Genomic DNA, 22,119 nt, shown 5'->3' with positions numbered 1-22,119 from the left:
ACGCTCTGTATAAAGAACATGATTTTGGAACATTCAGACAGCTTCTTATTCTTCTTAGCTTCACTGCTCAGAAAAACTTGAGTTACCTTAAACAGTTTTTAGACTTACATTTAGCAACCACAAAAGGTTTATCAAGAATTTTGACAACCTTTTTCTCCAAGCATGAAAAGTTAAAACAGTACCACTACAACCAAGCCCTTTCTTTAGAATTTATTCACCAGCGTCAAACCATACAGATGAAGCAGAACATCTATTAGAAACATACACTTCCAAGAAAGCAATGCAGAAGAAGGTATTGCAAAAAACACAGTGCTTGTGTATATGCACGTTTCAGAGCAGAAACTTCCAGTTCTAATTATAAAAAAAAAAATCTAATTCTGAAACAGATTTTAGAACAACAAAAATTTGTTATAAATGGAGGACCAAGCCTTAAAGCAAAATACACTTCACTGCATTGATGTCAAGTGCTTGTTTTGACAGTTTGTAGGACAGATTTAATGGAGCTTTCCTACATATTACTCACCCCAGCTCTTTGGCATATAGCAAGAGTACCTTTAAAGGAGGTCGTACACATTGAATGAAGTTTTGGCAATACAATCTGACAAGTTGTTGAAGCTAGACAGATGTATCCCACTAACTCAGGAGACAATGTTGTCAAGAGACATTTTCATATCATAATTTCATATTACACTTGCACATGTTCACACCCACACAGTGAAGACCACTTACGTATTCCCTCTTTTTCCAAATAAAAATTCACTTAACTCAGTACTCTACAGAATACAAATAACTAGCTAAAATTTGTCAGGCATGCTGTTCTGGTTCCTGTAATCTAAAATACCAAAGAATACAGATAACCATTCTGGAAGTATTAACTCCTCATTCTTTAACAATTCAGTGTAATAGTAAAAAAGAGAGCAGAAAGGAAACCTCACTGTTTAAAGTATAATCTAACAGGAAATCGTGATTTCTTCAGTTCATATCTATTTAATATAGAAGCACTGCAACTTTTCTGAACAAGTCTGAGTGTTACACATTAGGGTCTTTCGTTCCTTAAAAGGCCTTCAGAAATCATTCACTGCTTCTTAGGCCTCAAAAGATTAATCTTTGGCCATTATCCACAAAGTCTTAAAGATCTCATCCAAATTAAACTGCCATAAATTTCCTCCCCACATTTTTGTCATAACTTCTCCAATTCACATAAGAAGTCTCATCAGAAATTCCAAGTAGCCTTCCCTTTTGCAGGAGCCCCCAGGGCTCACAAGCTGTTCTTTGTCCCATTTTCGTCTTGACTGGTACACCGTGCTTGATAACCCAAAATCTGCACTCCGAGAACTTGTATCATCTGTTTACACCACTACCTTTTTCACCATTGTCTCATCCTGCATCTTTCAAACAACTATACTTAAAATTTGCACCTACAGCGATCAAAGTGCATATGGTAAACTGAGGAAGAATCAGTGCATCTGAACAGATTAAGTAGTTGTGAACCATCTCTATGGTGCAAAAGTGTCAGTAAATACTGACAACTAAAGGAGGAGCCAACCGGTATTTGCTGGCGACGGGTATTCTGTAGGATATCTTAGCAAAGACTGAAGATTACTCTGAAAAGCAACAGAGCCCTTAGATTTGTTTCCATTCGTTTTTGAAGTAGGGAGGCAATCAGTGATTCTGAATGCCTTGCACATTGCAGTCTGGACCTTTGGCTTTGCTCCACTGCAGCATCTTTACTACTAAGCACTTCCAGAAACTTCCAGCAGATCATATCACTTGAAGCATCATCTGAATTTGAACACTTCAGAATGAGGTTTAGATTTACTGCAGCTCAAACATCTTTTCCTTCATTCTGCATCAAAGGATTAGATTTGACTACAGAAGGTTATTTAAACAACAATCTTGAAAAACTTGATTTCTTCATGGTTCCCTAATGCACAGTCCACCACCTTTACAAGGCTATCTTTTTCCACCGAGAGAAAGTTCAAAAGGCCCGCTGCTGAAAGTTTACGAAAAAGCATTCATGCTTATCTGGAGTGGTGGAGGAAAATACTTACAGATGTGGTTTCATAAGAGGTCTGAGCGAATCAAAGTCTGCAAGGCCACAAAGAGTCTACTCCACCCTCCCCAAACAGCTCACGCTCCTCCTTCCCTCTGTCAGGGTTGCACTTACAGAGCCGACCAGCTGGGCGTCAGGAAAACTTTTCCTTCTTGTGGCCACACTTTTGAAAGAAATCAGTTCCCTGAGCTGGTGACCAGGCTCCCAGCGTGCCAGTGCCAGCTCCCAGGTGGAGGCAGGAAGGTGCAACTTACAGCCACAGCGCAGGATTAGCTCAACTTGTGCCAAGGGAAGCTCCACCCTACACAGTTCATTTGCATCTGCCATCATTACATGGCAATTAAAAAAAGAAAGTGGCAGGGATGTCTCTTGAGAAGAGCTGCACCTTAAAGCCTGTTCCAGCACTTTGTTCAAAACCTGCCTCTGTTTACTTCTTACAAGTTCAATACAAGCATCTTTTCCCCAAAAAAAACCAGTTCAGCATCCACTGTACTTTGTATTTCTCAAGCAGAAAATACAATCTTTAATGGCCCACATTGATGTGCTTTTGGTAAACTTAACAAACTTAAACCTTGTTAAGAGGTCTGCTAAGCAACATGTAGCATGGATTTTCTCCACGTTCTTCCCTTTCCCCCCATCCCATATACCTTCATTTGCAGGGTATCTGCCATCAGTGAGCAAGAACCGTCTAGGAAAGCAAATTTCCTGACCAGGATTGGAAGAGAGAAATTCTAAGCAACAACCACCCCCCAATCGCAGGAAGCACATTTCAGTTTCTAATGTTATCAGATTCACAAGTTTGCCATTCATTTCAGATATAGACCTTGGAAAACAAAAGGAGACCTATCGAGTCCTTAAGGAGACAGATCCATGACCAACAAGGGCAGCTTTGTGTTTTTCCATACCGTGTTTCATGGCTGCAGCTTCCGATTGAGGGTAATTTGCATTGACACCAAGAGATTTTGACTCACACAGGACTCGCAGAGCTCGAGTGCATTATGAACATCCCACAGAGAAGCTGTTTCAGTTTTGGATTGAATACACAATTAAGTCAAGCAGTTTTTACAATATGCCCTTGAATGTCACCTCCAGGAGAGCTACAGGAAGTTAATCATAATCGTTAGTTTATCACATTTTAGCCTGCTCTTCTAATCCCAAACGTGTGGTTACGCTACATTTCCGCAGCAGCGCGCGCGCCGCAGAGGTGGTTGGTTTACCCAGAACCTACACTTAAGGCAGTGTAGTGTATCTAAATGAAGAGCTTCAACTTATATAGCTTATAAATTAGAGGATCTACGTTTCATTTGGTTTCTCCCATCGACATTAACTCTAAATTGAGTAATCAAATACCAAAACACTCAAACCTACAAGCAAAATCTGCAAGTCGTACTATTAGAAGAGATTGGAGTAGGCAATTTAAGAGTTAATCCTGGAACGATGTCCTCAAATAACCCTACCGTGGCTTGATATTACAGCTGAACATGCTGCCTCTAGTGCTTCCAGCTACTGCTATCAAATGCACTGTAGCAACTCTCACTGCTGAACAGCGTAGTCAGTCACACCAAAATGCAATTAAAGCTGGCATTTCCAGCCTCAATTCAGTCCCCTGGTAGCTGCAACCTTTCCTTTTAGCAGCATTGCTGTGCCCTGGCAGAGAGAACGCGGTCCTCACGAGGGAAGCGCTATGAAAATAATCTTGGCACTTACTAGGGACTCGGCAAAATTTTAACCTTAGGTATCAGCTGGATCCTGAAGCGCTCAATTTTCCTGTTAAATCTCAGGCTTTCCCATGTTGCGGACACAACCAATTCTGTAAACCAAATTACAGCTCACAACAGCAGTAATTTCTCCGTTCCTTCTCTTTTGACATTTACACGGGCAATTTATTGCCTGCTAAAATTACCACTTCCCTCCGTCCAATATCAAAGGGATACCTCCTCAGGGCAGTATACTACTGTGCGAACAGATGCCATCTTTCAGAAGCAACAAGCAAAGCCTCAACTCCATTTTACAATACAAACCTCCGAACATTCAAATAACTCACGTTTTCAAAACCTGTAAGTATGTTTTGTCCTAAGAATTATTCTTACTATTTACCGGTACTTATTAAAGGTATTGCTTTTTCTGCCTTTCTTGCTTTCAGGCAAGGTGGGGGGAAGTGGTTTTTAGCCTAATACAGCCACCTGGAAGCCTTTCCACATAAATCTAACATTGGCACATAATTTTGTTCCATCAGTGTTGGGTTGTTTTTTTTTTTCACTACCTGCATGCCGCAGTCACAGACCATGACTACTTCTGCCTGCAGTATGGGCTGCTCTCCACCCACACAAAAAAGTTGATTTATTTGGCTGGGGAAGAAAATAGGGAAGTCACCACTAACTTAACTGCATTTCCCCCATCAGAGCTATAAACTGACCAGGAGAGCATTTTCAGATCACCAGTCCATACACGTAAAATTCAGAAATAGAATTCCAGCTCCTGCAAGTATATCTGTAAATACCAGCAGCCCAAGTTATATGAACAGCAAAAACCAAATCAGGCTGAGATAGTGACCTATGACTGAAGCAGTTGATCCAAACACCTCCTTGCTTATCTCAAATCCATCAGTTCAATACAGTACAGAGAATCCCAGTAATAAGCTACTTTACAAGATGGTCTAAAAAACCTCTTCTTTGGTACAGGCATTTTGTATGTGTCTGAATTTACTTATTTCTTCTATAAACAAAGAGAAGCAAACAGAGCACAAAGCATTTTGGACAACTATACGCTGCTTTTTAGAGTGGCTGTTACTCTGAAGAGATTCAGAAAACCTTAGTCTTGCTTGATTTATTTCCATGCAAACCCTTTACTTCCAATTATATTTAGGATATATTAAATTATACACAAAATACAAGTATGAAGATTCTTTTTAGCGGAGTAACTTTATAAAATTTTATGCTTCATCATGCGCAAGACTGATTTTTTCCAGAATCAAGTCTCAAGTAGCTGGTCCGCTGTGGTAATTTATCAAAAAAATAGTAACCAAAGTCAAGTTCCTCCCATTGTGAAACTCAGATTTTTGGGACGAAATCCATCTGATTTCTACTCAGAACCTCACTGAGAAGAGCACGCTTACATAATGGAATTTAACTTTCTTAGACCGATTTTAGCCTGAGCGAAACCCAAAGGAGACTCCCAAAGGAGTGATTTTGTCTAGCGTCATGCCACAACCTGTATGCTATACCCACACGTAATTGGCCTTCCTCACCAAAAAACAAGTCCCAAAGTTCCTGGCAAATACTCCGTCTGCATCTCGGAAAGCATGTCTGCCTGCGAATTCATGAGGCTTCCGCTGTGATCTCTCCCATCAGCACAGAACACTCGTTTCACATATGAAAGGGTTGATGGTGGTGTTGAAAGATAGAGGGAGTGTATTCAAACAAGCAGACTCCTGAATTTTCTATTCCGAGAACTATTATACCAGAATACCACTCCCAACCTCTAGTCTATCTGACAACAGCACTGGGATAAGAATGAAATTTAACGTAAGTAAAAAGAACAAGGGCTTAGCATGGAGCCAGCACAAGATTCAGACTGCGTTTCACAAATCCCCGTAGAGGACATGCTTGTCCATTACTATGCATGCTCATAACCTGAAAGATCCGCAAAATTGTTGAATCATCAACTGTAGGGAACAGCTCACTGCTTGAAATATGTCACCAAAACCCGGCTATTTCAACACGTAACTGAAAGAGACAGAGGGGAAAAAAAGCTCGCCATTTTCTGATTAGCTTCATCTCAAACACCACACAAATTACAAGGAGAGCAAGCAACTTGACGGAGCAGGTCACCTCAGCGTTTACGCTAACCTATAAAACTGTAAACATTTTACAACTCACCAGAGTTGGCCTCCCTCATTCCAGGGTCAAGATTAATGTTAATGGCAAAGCAATGTAGCTCCCTAATTATAAAAGGAAATTTAGAACACGTTTCCTTCCAGTCCTTCAGATTTTGGAACTATTTCCCATCTTAATGAACATTAGCTCTATTCAAATATCGCATTTTCCCCAGAAGAAGCGCTCTTCATTTTGTACCACCCAAAAGCTTGTCCTAAAGAGATCGGATCCTTTCTTACCTAGGGTTCAAGTAATATTCTTGCCATCATGACACAAAGCCAGATTTACTTAAAAGCTTTGCTGAAGCCAAACTCAGTAGCTATCCTCCCAGACTTCAGGAGGCATACTTGGATCAGCAGAGGACCCAACCTAAACCTCACAGTTTAACTTTCTTGTTTTTCTAACAGCTTTACAAGATGAAGAAAGACCCCAGTGACCTGCTTCTACTGCTTGAACTTTTTACATAAGTATTTGCCTAGAAATTTAACGCTCTCATATTTACAGAGAGTAACTTTGCAGTTTTAATGTGCGAGATTTTTACCTAAGAGGTAACACAGAATTGTCAAGGACAACAAAAGGAAAACTACAGTAAAACAGACTTCCCCCCCCCCCGCTTAGTTCTACGTTCCCATCAACCTCATACTGCACTAGTCTTAGAAAACTTTACTTGAAGTTCAGCAGTAGGTCTTAATAGACGTTAGATAACTCTTTGCCCCTCCTTTCCGTATGAGTACTATTGTTCAAAACATCACCAACCAGATTAACAGTAGCACACTATTTCTTCTGTTTTTCCTCAACTGAGTATACACCCTACTGCCACCCGATTTTTTGACTGCTGCCTGTCATTGTCAACAGATGAAAACCCACAGCTCAACAGTACACCCAGTCGCCATCACAAACTTCTAAAGGACAGAACTTCAAGCATTCTTCCTTCCCACTTGTACTGCCCATTGCTTGTATTTGCCAGTGCTCAAAGAAGATAGAGAAAAGACAACATAACACGCGAAACAGACAACGGAAACAGACTGGAACAAGTGATGTCAAATATACCGTGCAAACTGATCAATCTACTACTTGCTGTTCCTCTGAAGGACTAGATAAATTCAGCATCCTTTTTACATCACCCCATCTCAAATCCTGGCTGCAGATACATACAAAACAATTAAGAAGGGCTTATTTAGCCTTTTTTTGATCTTGGCAAAAAAAAAAAAAAAAAAAAACAGAGCTTTGTTTCAAGGGTTCTTTCTGCTGAGTGTACAGCAAAAGATAGATTACTGATTTAGCCACTACTTTAGTGTAAAAACCCCTTTTATAGCAGCATAGTATCTCTCTGTAGCATTTTTTTTTCCAACCGCACATTATCTTCAACATTGATCTACGCTTTTAAGCTTGATCGATCAGGGTAGCTGTACGATGGCTTATTCCCCTCTGCTTTAAGAGCCTGAACGTCGAAACAACCGAAACCGTTTTCCATCAAAGATGGTGAATGCAGGAGGAGGAAGGATCACAGGTGGTGGCAGTTACAGAACAAAAGCAGCTACTACAGACTTTGTGCTGGGCGATTCCAGGCAGTTCCTCCAAGCAGATGAGCCTCTGCTGGACGGAGCCCGCAACGCCCTGCGAGGGCAACACGCCACAGAGTCAACGCAACCCCACGGCCTGAACGGGCACAACCGGCTTCACTGCGCTGCTGATACGAAGGGAATGAACAAAACAAAAGCCAGAAGTGGGAACAGACCAACCTGGTTTCCCTTCGGTAATTTAAAATCGGGCTGTAAGTCCTTCCCAGGGGCGCGTTAAGAGGAAGTTAGGCCGGCGCCTCCCCGAGCCGGCGGGGCGGGAGCGCTCCCGCTGCCCACCGCGTCCCGCATCGCCCCCCGGCAGCGGCCGACGGTGGGAGGGGGAGGCGGCACCCCCTCACCCACCACCACCCCGCCACTCCCGGCTCCGCAGGGCCGCTCGGGCGGCGACCTCGGCGGAGGGAGGCGAAGGCCGGGCGGGGGGGGGGGGGGGGGGGGCGTGTGTGAAACTTCCTATTAAGGGCACGGCGGCCCCGCAGCCCCGGGCCCCGCAGCACTCTGCGGCGCCGCCATGGCGGGGCCCGCCCGCCCGCCGCGGCTGCGCGCTGCCGGCGGCGGGAAGCGGGGCGGCACTCCCTCCCTTCCCCTGCACCTGCTGCCGCGGGGGAGGGCGATGCGGCGGGGGCCGCCGGGACGGGCCGCGCTTCCCGCCCCCCCTCCCTCCCAAACCCCCCCCCCGCCGGCAGCGAGGGCGCTGCGGAGCCCGGGCCCGCCCGCCCCGGGGGAAGGCCAGCCACCCCCCTTCCACCGCCCCCCTTCCCCCCGTCACGGCGGCGCCCCGCGCTCACCCACGCTCCGGTAGCCCAGGATCGCGATCTTGCGGGACTTGGACGGCGGCATCTTCTCCCCCGCCCGGTCCCGAACCACATCAAGGGCGGCGGCGGAGGCAGCGGCGGCGGTGCGTGGGCCGAGGGAGAGCGGGCCGCGCCGCCAGCCGCATGCGGCGGCGAGGGGAAGGCGGCGGAGCGGCGGGTCCGAGCGCGCGGGAGCCGCGGCGCCTGGCAGCAGCGGCGGCGCCCGCCCCACGTGACCGCCGGGCTCGCCAGCCCCTCACGTACCTGTGCGTCACCGCGTCACAGGCCGGAGCGGGCGACCTCGCCGCCGCCGCGAGCCGGCGCCAGGCGCCGCGAGGGGGGAGGGAAAACTCGCTGCGTCATGCCTTCCCCGCCGCGCGCCGATTGGGCGGCGCCGCCGCAAGGGCGGGCAGCGATTGGCTGAATGAGCGGCGGCCGCGGTAACGGACGGCATTCGAAGGAAGGGGCGGGGCCGACCGGCGAGGGCGAGCGGGGACGCGGATTGGGCGGAGGGTGCTCGGCGGCCGCGCGCGCGGGGAGGGCGGTTGGTGCCGTCCAACGGCCGGCGCGCGCCTGAGGGAGCCCTGAGCCCGCCCCGGGCCCCCGGCGGCTCCTCAGCGGGAAGGCGGCGGCGCGACGGGCCCGGCAGCCGGATCCGGCGCTGCCCCTCGGTGTGGGAGGTGTCGCTCGGTGAGGCGGAGCGCTGCAGGCGGTTGGCGGCGGCCGGTTTCCCCTGTCAGCGCGGCGGGGCAGGCGGTAGAGCCGGAGGTTGCAAGGACAGCGCTCGCCGGGCCGGCTGGCCCGAAAGGGGTAGCTCCGCCGGGCTGCGACGCTTATTTAAAATCCTCTCGGTGCCTCTTCAGAGCGTTCCCGTTGCACGCAGATAAATTTGGTTGCGGGGGGGAAGCGTTGGGTCTGAGCATCTGTGGAGTGCTGGCGAGCGCATGGAGGGGGAAGGGTGAGGGGAGGAAGGAGAGTGTTAGCGGTGGGATCAGTGCCGTTTAGACTTCGGAAAAAGTGAGGGCTGCGGGTGCTAAAGGTGACTTCAGCACCTAATGGATGCAGAGTTCAAAGGAGAAAGGCATGAAGAACAGAAACTTGCATTTTTCCACGTTTACTGCTACTTAATTTGTAAACATTCTTTTAATTTGTAAACATTCTTTTGTAACATTTACTCATTCCGCATTTTATTGAAAAAAGAACATTGTATAGAAGTAAAAATCGTGTTTTCTATGCGCGTCTTGTCTTTTTTTGGGGGTACGCTCATATCTAACATGCAACTATGCTAGGGTACAATTGACTGATACAAAAACTAAACCAACCTAACAACAGCTCGATGGTGTTAAGGGAGATGGGTTTTCTTCTCCCTGATCTCAACCATTCATTCCCATGTACTAGCTACTCATCTAAGCTGGTAAGAGGGCAGGGAACTAAGGCAAAACTATTTATACACAAAAGCGATTTGCTTATGAAGAAGCAGACAAGCTTTAAAGAGGTATCTGCACTGTTTGGCGTAGTCTGATTGTACCCTTCATCTTCAGGGTTATAGGGTGTTGAAGGCTAAGCACTGGTAACTGAAACAGCAGGTATGAGAGCCTTTAGTGAATAGGTACATGATGAAAAGATAGTTGTTTCATGAGAAAATGGGGGGTTACGTACTTTGTCAGTGACGGCTGTGGTGAATGTCATTCTGCATGCGCCATCTCCATGTCCAGCCTCTCTCTTTTCCATTCACTACAGTACGGATTCCCACTTTGTCACAGCTCTAGAGCGCTACACTGCAGGGATTGGTGTGATCCTACCACACGGATGGATTTGGTGGGGCTGGGGAAAGAGTAGCGTGAAGAAATCCTGCCTTTGTGAACAGTGATACTGTTCAAAGCTCTCCAAGAGGTGTGGAGGGCCAGACCTGCCTCATGTAGATCACAGCATTCCTTTTTGCTTTGCGTGTTTTAAAAGACTGTCTATTGCCATAGCCATAATCCTGCAGGACCATCCCTCGAGTAACTCTGCAGCTGTGCCGTCATCTTTGCATCTGCTCCCTCTGGAACCACGCCATGGTCCAAAATTTGGTCCATTTACTGAGCCAGAGGACTGAACTGAGATAGGAGCTACCTACCAATGACACAGACGGATTTGGAAACACAGGTGAAGTTTGTGGTAGTTACACTTTCAACTTCCATAGTCTTGCAATTCTTATTGCTTGCCTGTCATATTTAGACAGTGCTTTTCACTCTGCTGAAACCTACTCTGCACTTTCAAAAATATACCCTTCCACCTGCTCAAAGTGGTAAGTATCAGCATTTTTTCATTTGTGAGAGTTTTTGGTTTCGCTCCCTCCTTGACGCCCCGCTTCTCTTGATTAGGTCTTTTCCTTTACGCTGTTTTTCTTATCCCACTCACCTCTTGCACCCTTGTCTATTTATCTTGTTTCTGTTAACTTGCGTATGAACTTCTGTTCATTTTCTACTCGTTTAGGAGAGCTCACCACTGCAGGCTTTCTGCTCCCCAGCTTCAGCTGCTTTATTTACTGCCTCTTAATTGCAGTAGAGTTGCCTCACCTCAGGATACCCTGCACACTTGCTCAGCAGAAACACAGAACTCGTTCTTCCTGAGCACGGGTGTGTTTTAAACTTGCAGAAAAAACGTATGGCTTTCTTTTCTTCCACTGGTTCTTTGGGAAGAATTGACTAACAATCCTTTTTCCATCAGGATCACCTAAGCACTTCATTCTGTCTTGTTTGGGACACTTGAAATACAGGCAAATAGAGAGCTTTCAGGAAATGGTCGTTTCTCCACGCTCTAGGACTTGGTAATAGCCCTGGGTGGCCCTTAGGCACGCGCTGGGACACTGCTACTCAAGCGGTGGCAGCTTAAGCAGGGATGAGCTGATCTGGATGGTGATGAGGCTGTCGTTGCATTTCTCCTGCCCCGGTTAATCTTAAACGCTTCCTGGAGCGCTCCGGGGCTGAGGGAGAGCCCACCTTTGGCTGTGAAGCCTATGTCATACCCGTCTAATCGGGGCATCACACTTTATTTGAATTCTTACTGTTTGTACGTTCGGGGCTGCACAGCTTCACACTCTCACCAAGTGGCCCTTCGCTGGAATTCTCTCCCCCTCTAACAATCGAAGTGCGATGCTCAGCGTTGGTAGGATTGGGCATTAGGGCTCTGCCTGCCCATTCCCTGGTCCTACTCCAACTTCTTCATTCCTACAGGGTTTGCAAATTGTGCTGTGAGCTACAGAGGAGTTTGGAGAACTTTGGGACAAGTGACGTACACCATGAACTTATGCGCTGGCTGTATTCCAAGCCTGCCTTATATCTCACTTCTCCAGATACTCCTTCAAATCAAATGTAGCCTTTGTATCAGCTCAGATGATAAATTACATTAATTTTATTGTAAATGAGTTACCAGCAGACATGATCAACGAATGCAACACAATAGGTGTGTCCTGGGTTCTGAAAAAGAGAAAATTCCAAAAGGGGGAACTGCAAGCCCCAGCAGAGGATGGGGATCAGGGAGATGGGGAGCAGAGGCGGAGGGGGGCGGGGGAAAGGGAACATGACTTTCTTTCATTGCCTCTGTCTGCTCTGCGGTGCTGGAGGAAAACCAGTGACGAATTTAATGCAGTAAACGTAACAGTCAAGTATTTTAATGGTAACGCAGTACCTGCAAACCCACGAACACACTGCTACTGAGTCCAAAGGCAGAACTGCTCCGGCTTGTACATTCTGCTCCTGTAACAGCCATTGCCGATACAGTCACCTCCTCTGTCCTGGGGCAAATCAGGGCCGTGCCCAGGACTTTCCTGCAGCGTGTCCGGTGTTTGCCTTGCGCACGCTTCCACGTGGACGGCACAGCCTCCGCTGCCCACAGAGGTTACAAAGTACATCCAGTTCAGCCTTGCATTTGTTCCTACTCCCTCCTGCATTCTCGCAACAACCGTATTTTCCCATATTCAGTTAGAAACACTGGCAAAATGTTAGTAGAAGGAACTAATTAAGGAACTAATTCAGCTCACAGGGGCTATTGACATCCCAGGCTCCTGCCACGCAGGTGCTGGTACACAGCTGGCAGGGACGTGCTCTGTAGATAATTTTTTTCCTAAAGGAAGGTTTGATGTACGAGTACAGGTCACCTCCTGTTCCCATTCACCGCAGTGGGAACAGGTCTGGCTGCAATCGTCATAAAACACATGGGGACTCAGAAAGGGACTTTCAAAACCACATTTAAATTAAGACCCAAAGTTAAAAGAGCAGCGTCTGCAGAACATTCTTGTTGCATAAATGCATTATGTGGGTAAAAGGGTAGTATTAAATTATTTGGAATGACATTTTCCTCCAGAAATTACCCCTAATAAGCGTTCAATATGGGAGCAGAAGGGGTGAAAGTTCATAGAAACTTCTGAACTAAACCCGTTATTTCTAACTGGGGAGCTCAGTACGACCAGTGAAACAGCCTGCTGTGTGACAGCAGGAAGCACGGGTGCTTTCTCTCCTGGTTGGACCAGAGCCGAAAGACTCCAACTTGCCCCCCGCTCTCTCGAAAGCTGGCAAGGAGCGTTCGCAAAGCAAATGCGCCGTCTTGGAACCGCTGCAGTCAGAGTCCTCTGCTCTGCGGGGAGGGTGAGAGCCCAGGCCTTGGGAAGCGAGGCGGGTTCCTTCTGTGTCACTCAAAATTCGCAGCACAATAATATTCCTTAGTAAAAGATGATGAATAGGCCTCAGATCCGCAACAACTGCAGTCCAGTTCCTAGTAAACAGCAAATACTGTCTGTGGAGGATTCAAGATCTCAGACCTTATAACCGAACGGATTCCAGAAGTAAAACAGGAAAACATTTTCATCAGTCAAGTGTGATTTTCCTAAGTTAGTTCAGTATCTCTAGAGGGCTGAAGTCTACTAGGAAACATTTTCTTTCACCTAAATGGCTAAAAATATCCAGAGTAGATAAAACCCAAACCTTATCTGCTCCCAAGACCAAGAAGAATAATCACTGTTGACAGACCTCTCTTGCTGGGCAAGGAAATGCATGGGGAAGCACAGGAATCCATCACGTTTTACAGTCCTGCCGGTTAAAACAGCATCCATTTCCACAGCACGTCACATCCTCAGGACGGACGATGGTCCGCATTGGCGAACAGGCTCTCAGCAGAATCCCCAGGGAAGCTTCCCGCCACCTCCATCTGCAGCACCGTCCTGTCTGAGGACAGAAAGGGAGCCCTGGAGCCGTGGCTGTGGTCTCAGACCCGCAGGCGCTGCCTGTCCAGAGGAAACCAATGTGCAAGAACTCCAGTTTAATGACATTTTATTCATCCTTTTCCGTGGCTGAGGCCTCTCATGAGCCACGTGAAGAGCCCTAGGGCGAAGCTTTAGTTGCACCGTCACTTCAATCTGCTACACGCGGCGCTGCTGCCGAGTCACCCCTCCTTGCTCTACCCTCATTCACTTACTCCTGTCCCTCCCTTATGCTGGAACAAGCATTTTTCCAGCTTTGCAGTGAAGTGATCTGTATTAAAAATGACACGATTTCTTTAGTTTTGTGTACTGCATCAGCGTCGGTGCTTGTGCCGGTACAAGCAGAGCGCCTTTTTGGTAGCACTGCTGTTTATTCATGCTCATGGAGTTACACTGCGATTCTACCTCTCACTAATCCAAAATTCAGAACTGAATTCCAGAAGGTATGGGTGGAAATTCCCTAAAGACAATTTTACATCACTGAGGAGGCTGCTTTCCATAATTCTGCTAGTCCTGCGTCCACAACACATCAACAGCACTTGTAATAATGTTAAAATAGGAAGCCTGGGCAGGGTTGCTCGAAAACTGCACATTCATTCTGGCTTTCTGCATACTAATCTATGCAGACAGGCCTGAAGCCGTCTGCGTGGAACAGGGCCAAAAGACTTTGTGCTAAGAAATAAAGTAGGAATTAGAGACAGTATCATTGGCTCAATTCTTCATCATCCTCAAAAACACCCTGAATGCAGGGCTGAAGAACACGCTCGTGCAGACGGGTGACAGGCGGAGAGAGATCCAGCCGTGCATTTCGGCAGCTCCCTGGCATCCCACCTCCCAGAGGAGCCCACCCGGCAGGTGCTGCAGCAACAGCTGGGCTGCCACCAAGCTGCACCTCTGGGGCCTGGGTGGCGCTTGCAGGTAGTACTGCCGACCACAAGGTTCTCAGCTACCACAAATTACTCCCCTGCACACCCCGCAAAGGAGAAGAGGCACCGTTTTTAGCTTCTATCACTCCATCTCCCCAGCAAAGATAATCGAGCTGTGCTGATGTCATCTCTGACAGCAGCAATGGGCACCAGACCCCAGGGTCGCTGCTGTTCGGCCACAACAGCCATTTCAGTTCAACACCATCGGGAAGAGCAGGGAACAGGCGATATTCACCTAGTCAGAAACGGTGCTGGAGAAGACTTGATGTTTTTCACAGAGTAAGAAAGTGACATAGTCTAAGAGAAGAGTTTCCACTGTGTCCTACAGGAACATTTTTATACGTGAAGGACACCAGTAAGAAGAAAATTTTCACGCATTTAGTTCAAAATTTAAATTCTTATAGACAGTGGAAAAAGTTCTGAAGGAAGGGCTTTTCATTACTATTAACCCCCCCACATTTTATAAGCAAACAGAAAACTGTTAGCCTTTTACTTCAATGTTTATAAATGGAAAAACACCTGATCCATCTACTGCCATTATCTGAGTACAGTATTCAGGCTGGAAACACAGTAAGAAGTAGTGCCTGCGTTACCCCATTAGCGTAAGCCGCCTTGAAGTCAGAATGCGTCTCCACCTGCTCTGCAGCGATCAGAATGCACATACAGTTATAGAGGCAAAAGAACTTGGCAAGAACCGCTAAAAGCAACTCATGTTGTAGGGTTTAATTTCTTCCATCTACAAGAATCTACAATTATAAAAGTCTCATCTTCAAACTTTACAGTACATTTACATTAGCAGATACCCCACAGCTTTCCTCACTCCTCCACTTCTGTACAGATCATACACAATAAAAAGTTGCATTTCTGTCGTACAAACATCATTTTACACTTTAATACAGACAAAAATATTGTTCTCTGGCACCTCATTTCCTCTGTGGTGCCCGTGTATTACAGTATGGAGCACTTCCCATCCGCGCTTCTGGAATCTTCAGCTCAAGTAATATGGACTGATCAACAGGCCACAGCTACCGCAACTCCAAAGTTTTAAATAATGAGAAAATCTGCCACTTGTTTGTATAACAATCAACAGTTTATTAATGGATATGGTGAAATTTTAGCTATCCACCAAAGATGTGTAAAAAATTGTCATGAAAGTAAAAATAAATAAAGCTGTTTTTAAAATCAGTCTTGTTTTACATCTCAGTTCAGAATGCAACATTTAACACAAAACTGTCATTAAAGTTTTAAAGAAGTCTACTGATATTCAAATTACAGCTTTTATGACAAATCTAATGAGAACTGAAACTGATTTGGTTTTCGGTTTAAAGACTTTCACATTCAAATACAGTGTCTCGTTTAGCACAATACTTCCTTTGACAGTGATGGGCAACAGTGATGACATATTGCTGTATTTTGACATAAGGCACTATGATATGAATATGCCATACACTTGCCTTATGTCACATATATCCATTGCTGACCAGTGACTTCTGTCAAATACAAAATGAAAAAGTTTCCGAATACAGTGCATTTTAATGAAGGACATCATGTGAAGTCTTCCAGCAAATGTTTTGAAGACGTTTTGAAATACAAGCCTACATTTTAACATAAGCTTTTGTCATGCTGCTTTTTTTTTTTGCGACATCACTGGGGGGAATAGACTCATCATCCATCACTAAGTCCCAATACACATTCTCAGCCATCCTGCTCTGTTTCTATTGCAGTCACTGTTCTTGAGACAAACTTGACCCAGAAACTTTGTTCAAGTTCTCCTACAAACGCGTGTACATTCACAGCAGTCATTCACTTTCATTCTCCTTTTGTTTGGCACCTGTTAACAGAAGAGGAAAGCAAACGTGATTTCCTTACGCGCACGGCACTCAGCTCCTGGAAAAGCACGGCTCCTTCCGAATGCAGCGACTTCGTCTGACCACGTTATCAGAGTCTTGCTACCAGATACCATTTATAAAGAAGATACTGCAGGATTGCTAAATGCTAACGTGAACTGCGTGAGGAAGGCCTTCAGACCATTACTGCTGCTAATTTCATTGGCAAAGTAGTCCAAGTAACTCTTCTGGAAGTTACTGGAAGTGGCTTTGAAGATTCTCCCCAGCACAAACATTTATTTTAAAAAGCCCCAACCAAAAAGCCACATCCCAAACCCGTCCATCGGCTTAGAAGCCAAGCGTAATCATTGTAATAGTCTCAAAAAATGAAGTCCTGCTTGAGAACAAACGGTATTAGAATTCAGTGTGTGATGGGCCCATTTTTCCTGGCTCAGAGGCAGGATTGCTCACAGCAGGGATCCGAGAGACCTGTTCAGCAGGACTGCAGAGCATCTTGCCTCTTCTCCAAGTACTCAGACGAGCCACATGCTGGGCAACGACTGAACCCTATGGTGAGTTTGGCTTCAGCATCCAACTCCAGACAGCAAGAATCTCTTGCCAGCAACCTGGAGTTACTATTTGTAACGTATAATCAAACACTGAAAGAGTCATTAAATACATCTGCTTTTCACACATCACAACTGGTACTTTTTTCCGCCCCCAGCACAGGCTGGGCTTAATTCCTGCCAGTCAATACATTTTCCTTTCCAGTCTGTGAGGAGAAGTGGACACTTTTAGGGTATGATTTATCTGGTCGGTCTTACGCATCCACTTCAAAAGATAAATCGCACTCCGGACTTTACAAACTAGATCTACATTGCAGACACCCTCATTTCATGAGACAAATCCCAATCTAAAATGGGGCAGTTGCCTGCGGAACTGCCATCTAACACCTCACTGCTCCTAAAAAAAGCATTGCCTCACCTCCTCTCTTCCAGTGGCATACTCCTGCCCCCTTTGTTGCTCTACCTCCTGTACTCAGTACTAGACTCTTCAGCGAGCCAGTTTTGTGTGCCAACCTGACAAAACTCCGCAGCTTTTTTGCTGGTTCAGTTCCCTGTTAGATCCATGAGTTAAAGCAGCTCCGAGGGATCTCCTGAGTCAGGGTGCTGCCACACGCTAACCACCACAATCACACGGCCCAGAGTATGGGAGCAGGAAATGCCCTTTCTAATCACAGAGCACTGTTATATCAGCTCGCAGAGTTGTAACTTAAGCATCCGTGTAATTCCAGTATAACAAAGCTCTTGGTTTGTCAGTATCCGGATTCATCTATTCTGTCTAAACTTTGCTCCATTAATAGTAAGACCTACCCTCCTTGTATCCTTCGACCCTCCAGTCATGAGGGAAATGACCTCCTCTGCCCGGAGAGACACCGTCTGTCTGTCCTGACATCTCCCTCTTAGGGGGGACACACACCCCTCTGTTCTCTTTCTGGGCAATGGGCCCGTTTGACCAAGGCCTTTTGGCTGATTCCTCATCCTCATCTGCACCTTTCACAGAAAGCTGAGTTACTTGCTCTTCCAGGTCATTAAAAAGGAACTAGATGCACTGACATAATACTTCCAGCAGTACCACTGATTACTTCTACTCAGAGGAGAAATCTTACTAGTTTAAAAAGCTACATTAACTTTTTTTTAAAATCTACAGAGGATAAAGACTTCTACATTATCATGTCACTAGGGCCATGAAGATGATGAGAGGGCTGGAGCACCTGTGCTATGAGGACAGGCTGAGAGAGCTGGGGATGTTCAGCCTGAAGAGAAGGCTCCGGGGAGATCTTATAGCAGCCTTCCAGTACCTAAAGGGGGCCTACAGGAAAGATGGGGAGGGGCTCTTTATCAGGGAGTGTTGCAACAGAACAAGGGGTAACAGTTTCAAACTGAACGAGGGGAGATTTAGATTGGGTATCAGGAAGAAATTCTTTACTGTGAGGGTGGTGAGACACTGTCCCAGGTTGCCCAGGGAGGCTGTGGATGCCCCATCCCTGGAGGTGTTCAAGGCCAGGCTGGACGGGGCTTTGAGCAGCCTGGTCTAGTGGGAGGTGTCCCTGCCCATGGCAGGGGGGTGGGACTGGGTGATCATTAAGGTCCCTTCCAACCCGAACTGTTCTATGATTCTATGTCATCTATCAGTGTAAGTAAGAGATCCCAGTTAAGCTCACATTTACAATTTCTTTTTTGAAGGACGGGATTTATTCAGCTCTGTTTGCTTAGTCTGTTGTTGGTTTTTTTTTGGTTTTTTTTTTGTTTGGTTTTTTTTTTGTTGTTTTGGTTTTTTTTTGTTTGGTTTTTTTTGAGGCAAAATTGTTATCCTTGAGACATTTTGTGTCTTCCTCACAAAGCCAGAAGAGAGGACTTTGCTGTAGTTGTTGTGACAATTAAGTCATTTATGTGGTCAAAGTGAAGTTACAATTAAGAACATAAATCAGGTTAGTAACTTGGGCAAAACATAAAAAACCCAAGAAAACCAACCCAACCCCCACCCCCCCCAAACCAGCAGAAATAAACCTATTGTTGGACACTCTTGTTAAAAGGAACTGGATCGTGTTTAGTAATACACTAGAGATTTATACTGGAATAATTCTGGTGGTGTGGGGTGACGTCTCTGACACAGTTGTGCCAACCAAAACTGACAGTTAATCCTTTGTCAGCTTTTTCCCGAAGAGAAATGAAAAGTGTATTTAAGAACTATGACCAAACAGTTACAAAAGTTGAAAAATCTAAAGTTCGTCTTTGTGAAATAAATGAAAACCAGCAGGGTGTACACACTACCAAAACACTTATGGCAAAGCTCCGAAGGCACCATCCGTACCTGCTGGTGTGAGTACCAAAGCTTGTAGAATGTCAGAAAGGGAGATGATACCCACAATGCTATCTGCTTCATTCACTACCACCAAACGATGAACCTGCAAGCAGGGAAAACATTTTGAGATATTTGCCCGATTTAAAGTAATAACTAAAGCACAGAAAAACAAAAACATCTTGAAGTAATGCAGTATGAAGACACGTAGAAAAAAAAAAGAATGGTTCAAAGCATTAGTAATACCAGTCCCACACAGCAGTACAAACACGCCTACCCTACCTAAATGAAAACCAGTGCACGTTTAAAAAGCAAACAGCTATCTGACAGGGCAACAAAATCAGATTTGAAGTGACAGCTAAGCCAAGATCTAGGTCTTTAAAATACTTCTGCTCTCAAAAGGCGGCACTCACATCAAACACTTTTCCCCAACTTACAGGCTCTGCCCAACTCAGCCTGCGATCTCAAAAAATAAGATGCAGTATAAAACGAAGCTTCCTTCTGAAAAACACTTTCTCAACAGAGAGAGGCACTAAAACTTGTGGTATCTTGAGATGTTCGAGTTGGTTTTAGCCTAACTTTTCTCATAGGGTTATACAATTGAAACGAGTGCCAGACTGGTTTTAAAATCCTCATTTTGCGTGAAGACAGAAAAAAGAAAAAAAAAAAAACGATTCAACTTATTTGTGCAAACTCACTGTGGAGTCGTTAAACATAAGGACACAACTTGGAAGAAAGATTTATCAACAGTAAGATTGTATTTGTAAATAATGATTTTATCATTACAAATCTATGCTAGGAAACATTTATATACTACAAAACCTTTGTGCTAAGTGTGGGTGCTCCTATATGCCGAGGCTGATCGGGCCGAGCAGGCTCCAGCAGCGAAAGACCAATGGTGGAACCAGGAGAGCGTCCTCCCGTTTCTCCTGGCACCAGACTCCACTGCAAGTGGGTACAGAGTTGTATTACCTGAACATCGCAGCTGAACAAGCCCGTGAGTAAGCGATCCTAAAAAGGGTGTTTGTCAAAAGTTGAGAGCCTGCTATGTGTTTACTTTTTACCCAAGCGAATGCTCTCTCTTCACTATTTTAAGTTCAAATAATCAGATATAACGGTGAAAAAAGCGAGAAGAATTTTTCTCATCTTCTCACAGAGGTGACAGCAAAAAAGCCGCATCAGTCTTGATTTAAGATGTGTTAATATGGCTGAGGTCAACCACTTCGTCGCTAATCAGACACAAGAAAAGAGGAGCTCTGAATTACTTGAACAGTCACACCTACCTGACACAGGGAAGAAAGAAAAAGAGGGGGGGAAGAGAGAGAAAAAATTGTTGCATTTTCTTTTTGATGAAACTACATCGGTGGTATTTTAGACGGGGTTGTTAGTTTTTGTATATACACACGTTTAATCATGTTATTCTTCTCTCAATGTAATGCATTCAAGAAAAATGGACAATTCAATTGTTTCATTTCCAGGAAGATCAAGCACTCGGCTGGCAGCTATAAATAGCCTGTAGTTTTGACTGACTCATTTTTACATACAATCTCACTATGTTTAGACTGAACCAAAGGGTAGGAGTTGTTCTTAAAACACGAGTGTGTAAAGCTTCTTAAGATAGTAGTAAAATTATTCAAATTTGAAATGTGTATATCAGCAATGCTAAAATTATTCCATTTCAGGAAGAAGCTCAAGCAGATGCAGAAAGTTACAAGTAAAAATTGCCTAATGGAAGTTCTAAGGGGATATTAACAAAGTGGTTGTTTTACTTATATCAAGTATATGTACAGTTACAGCCCTAAAGATGAGAAAATTAAAATCTTGTAACTGAAGAAGTTAGAGCATCTAAATGGAGTTGATTGCACCTCAGAGACAACTGATACTGGTAATACTGATTTTCTTCTGCAGAGAGGCTAACAGGGGAGGGCGACCTACATACTCATTCACATCCGTGTATAAGGAAGTTCCTGGTACTAACAAACAAGATAAATGGCACCATAAGAATGGAAAGCTCACAGATAAATCATTTATAAAAGCAGGTGGTGAAGCCTTATTCACAAGAATTTATTTTCTGCCCCTGTTTCACAGTATTTGTACGAGAGCAGTGCAGAGCTCCATGTGCATTAAATTGTACCCATTACACATCCTGAACGATAGGCCAATCAACCCAGCTATAAGCTGGAGTTTAAAGAATTACTTGTCTGCAAAACTTATGGCAGGCTTGGAAGAAACACGATTCTTTCAAAAAAATCTTTGCATTCAGTTCAGTTGATGTCATAAAACAAATGCAAATAACCGAGTATTATTACAGATATACTGTACACTATTTTGCACATCCCTATAAGCATCTATATAAGTCTATAAAGCAAACTGATAGCTAACACATGTAATTAAAAAAAATACTTTCAACTAAGTAACCAACTTAACTTCAGAAAGGATAAATTTGTATTATTTCTTTGTTTGTTACTACAACTTTTCACTCACAGTGAAAGGAAAAAACAAAAATCAAACTCACCTCAGCCTTCACTATTCTATCCACAATGGTCTCCAGTGTTTCCAGCATACTACACTTTACAACACCTTCAAAATACTGAGAACGGTGCTGTAGGGCTTGCGTCACCGTGATATCTAGGTTATTATATGTTTTTTCAGCAGCAAGATTCTGGGGGGAAAAAAAAAGAAAAGAAAAGCCCCAAGGCACATAACACATCTCAGTACTTGGTAATAAAGTCCTCTTTGGCATCAAGTAGATACACATTTCTGGTGTAAATTGAGTCTGTTCTAAGTCATATATTAAGCAAAGCAGATGCTCTTCATCTTTTGGGAACAGTCGAGCATGCAATTATGTTAAACACCATATGACAGAGTGGGTTAAGTGATAAAACTGTTTTGTGATATGCATTGGGCCAATGAAAATCTCTTACTTTGCTAGCTGATATTTGGCGTGATGTGACTCATGCTGCT

At 44.9% G+C, this 22,119-nt stretch overlaps 2 protein-coding genes across 13 annotated transcripts in view; both read right to left on the bottom strand.

Annotated features, from left to right (window-relative positions):
* RHEB (Ras homolog, mTORC1 binding) overlaps nt 1–8,513 on the bottom strand; it is a 41,725-nt gene extending 33,212 nt beyond the window's left edge. Inside the window, exon 1 of the mRNA XM_054190193.1 lies at nt 8,297–8,513. Coding sequence (XP_054046168.1) covers nt 8,297–8,348 — 52 coding nt within the window. The 5' untranslated portion in view covers nt 8,349–8,513. The remainder of the gene's footprint in view (nt 1–8,296) is intronic.
* Nucleotides 8,514–15,535: 7,022 nt separating this feature from the next.
* PRKAG2 (protein kinase AMP-activated non-catalytic subunit gamma 2) overlaps nt 15,536–22,119 on the bottom strand; it is a 251,980-nt gene continuing 245,396 nt past the window's right edge. For all 12 annotated transcript variants that reach the window (XM_054193035.1, XM_054193037.1, XM_054193038.1 and 9 more), the window contains 3 exons: nt 21,671–21,817; nt 19,168–19,261; nt 15,536–16,298 (listed from right to left, as the gene is read on the bottom strand). In XM_054193035.1, the coding sequence (XP_054049010.1) occupies nt 16,267–16,298; nt 19,168–19,261; nt 21,671–21,817 (273 nt within the window). In that variant the 3' untranslated portion in view covers nt 15,536–16,266. The remainder of the gene's footprint in view (nt 16,299–19,167; nt 19,262–21,670; nt 21,818–22,119) is intronic.

The sequence above is a fragment of the Rissa tridactyla genome, chromosome 2 (assembly GCF_028500815.1).
Source record: "Rissa tridactyla isolate bRisTri1 chromosome 2, bRisTri1.patW.cur.20221130, whole genome shotgun sequence".
In the NCBI taxonomy this organism is placed as follows: Eukaryota; Metazoa; Chordata; class Aves; order Charadriiformes; family Laridae; genus Rissa; species Rissa tridactyla.
This window is presented reverse-complemented; position numbering and strand designations above follow the sequence as displayed.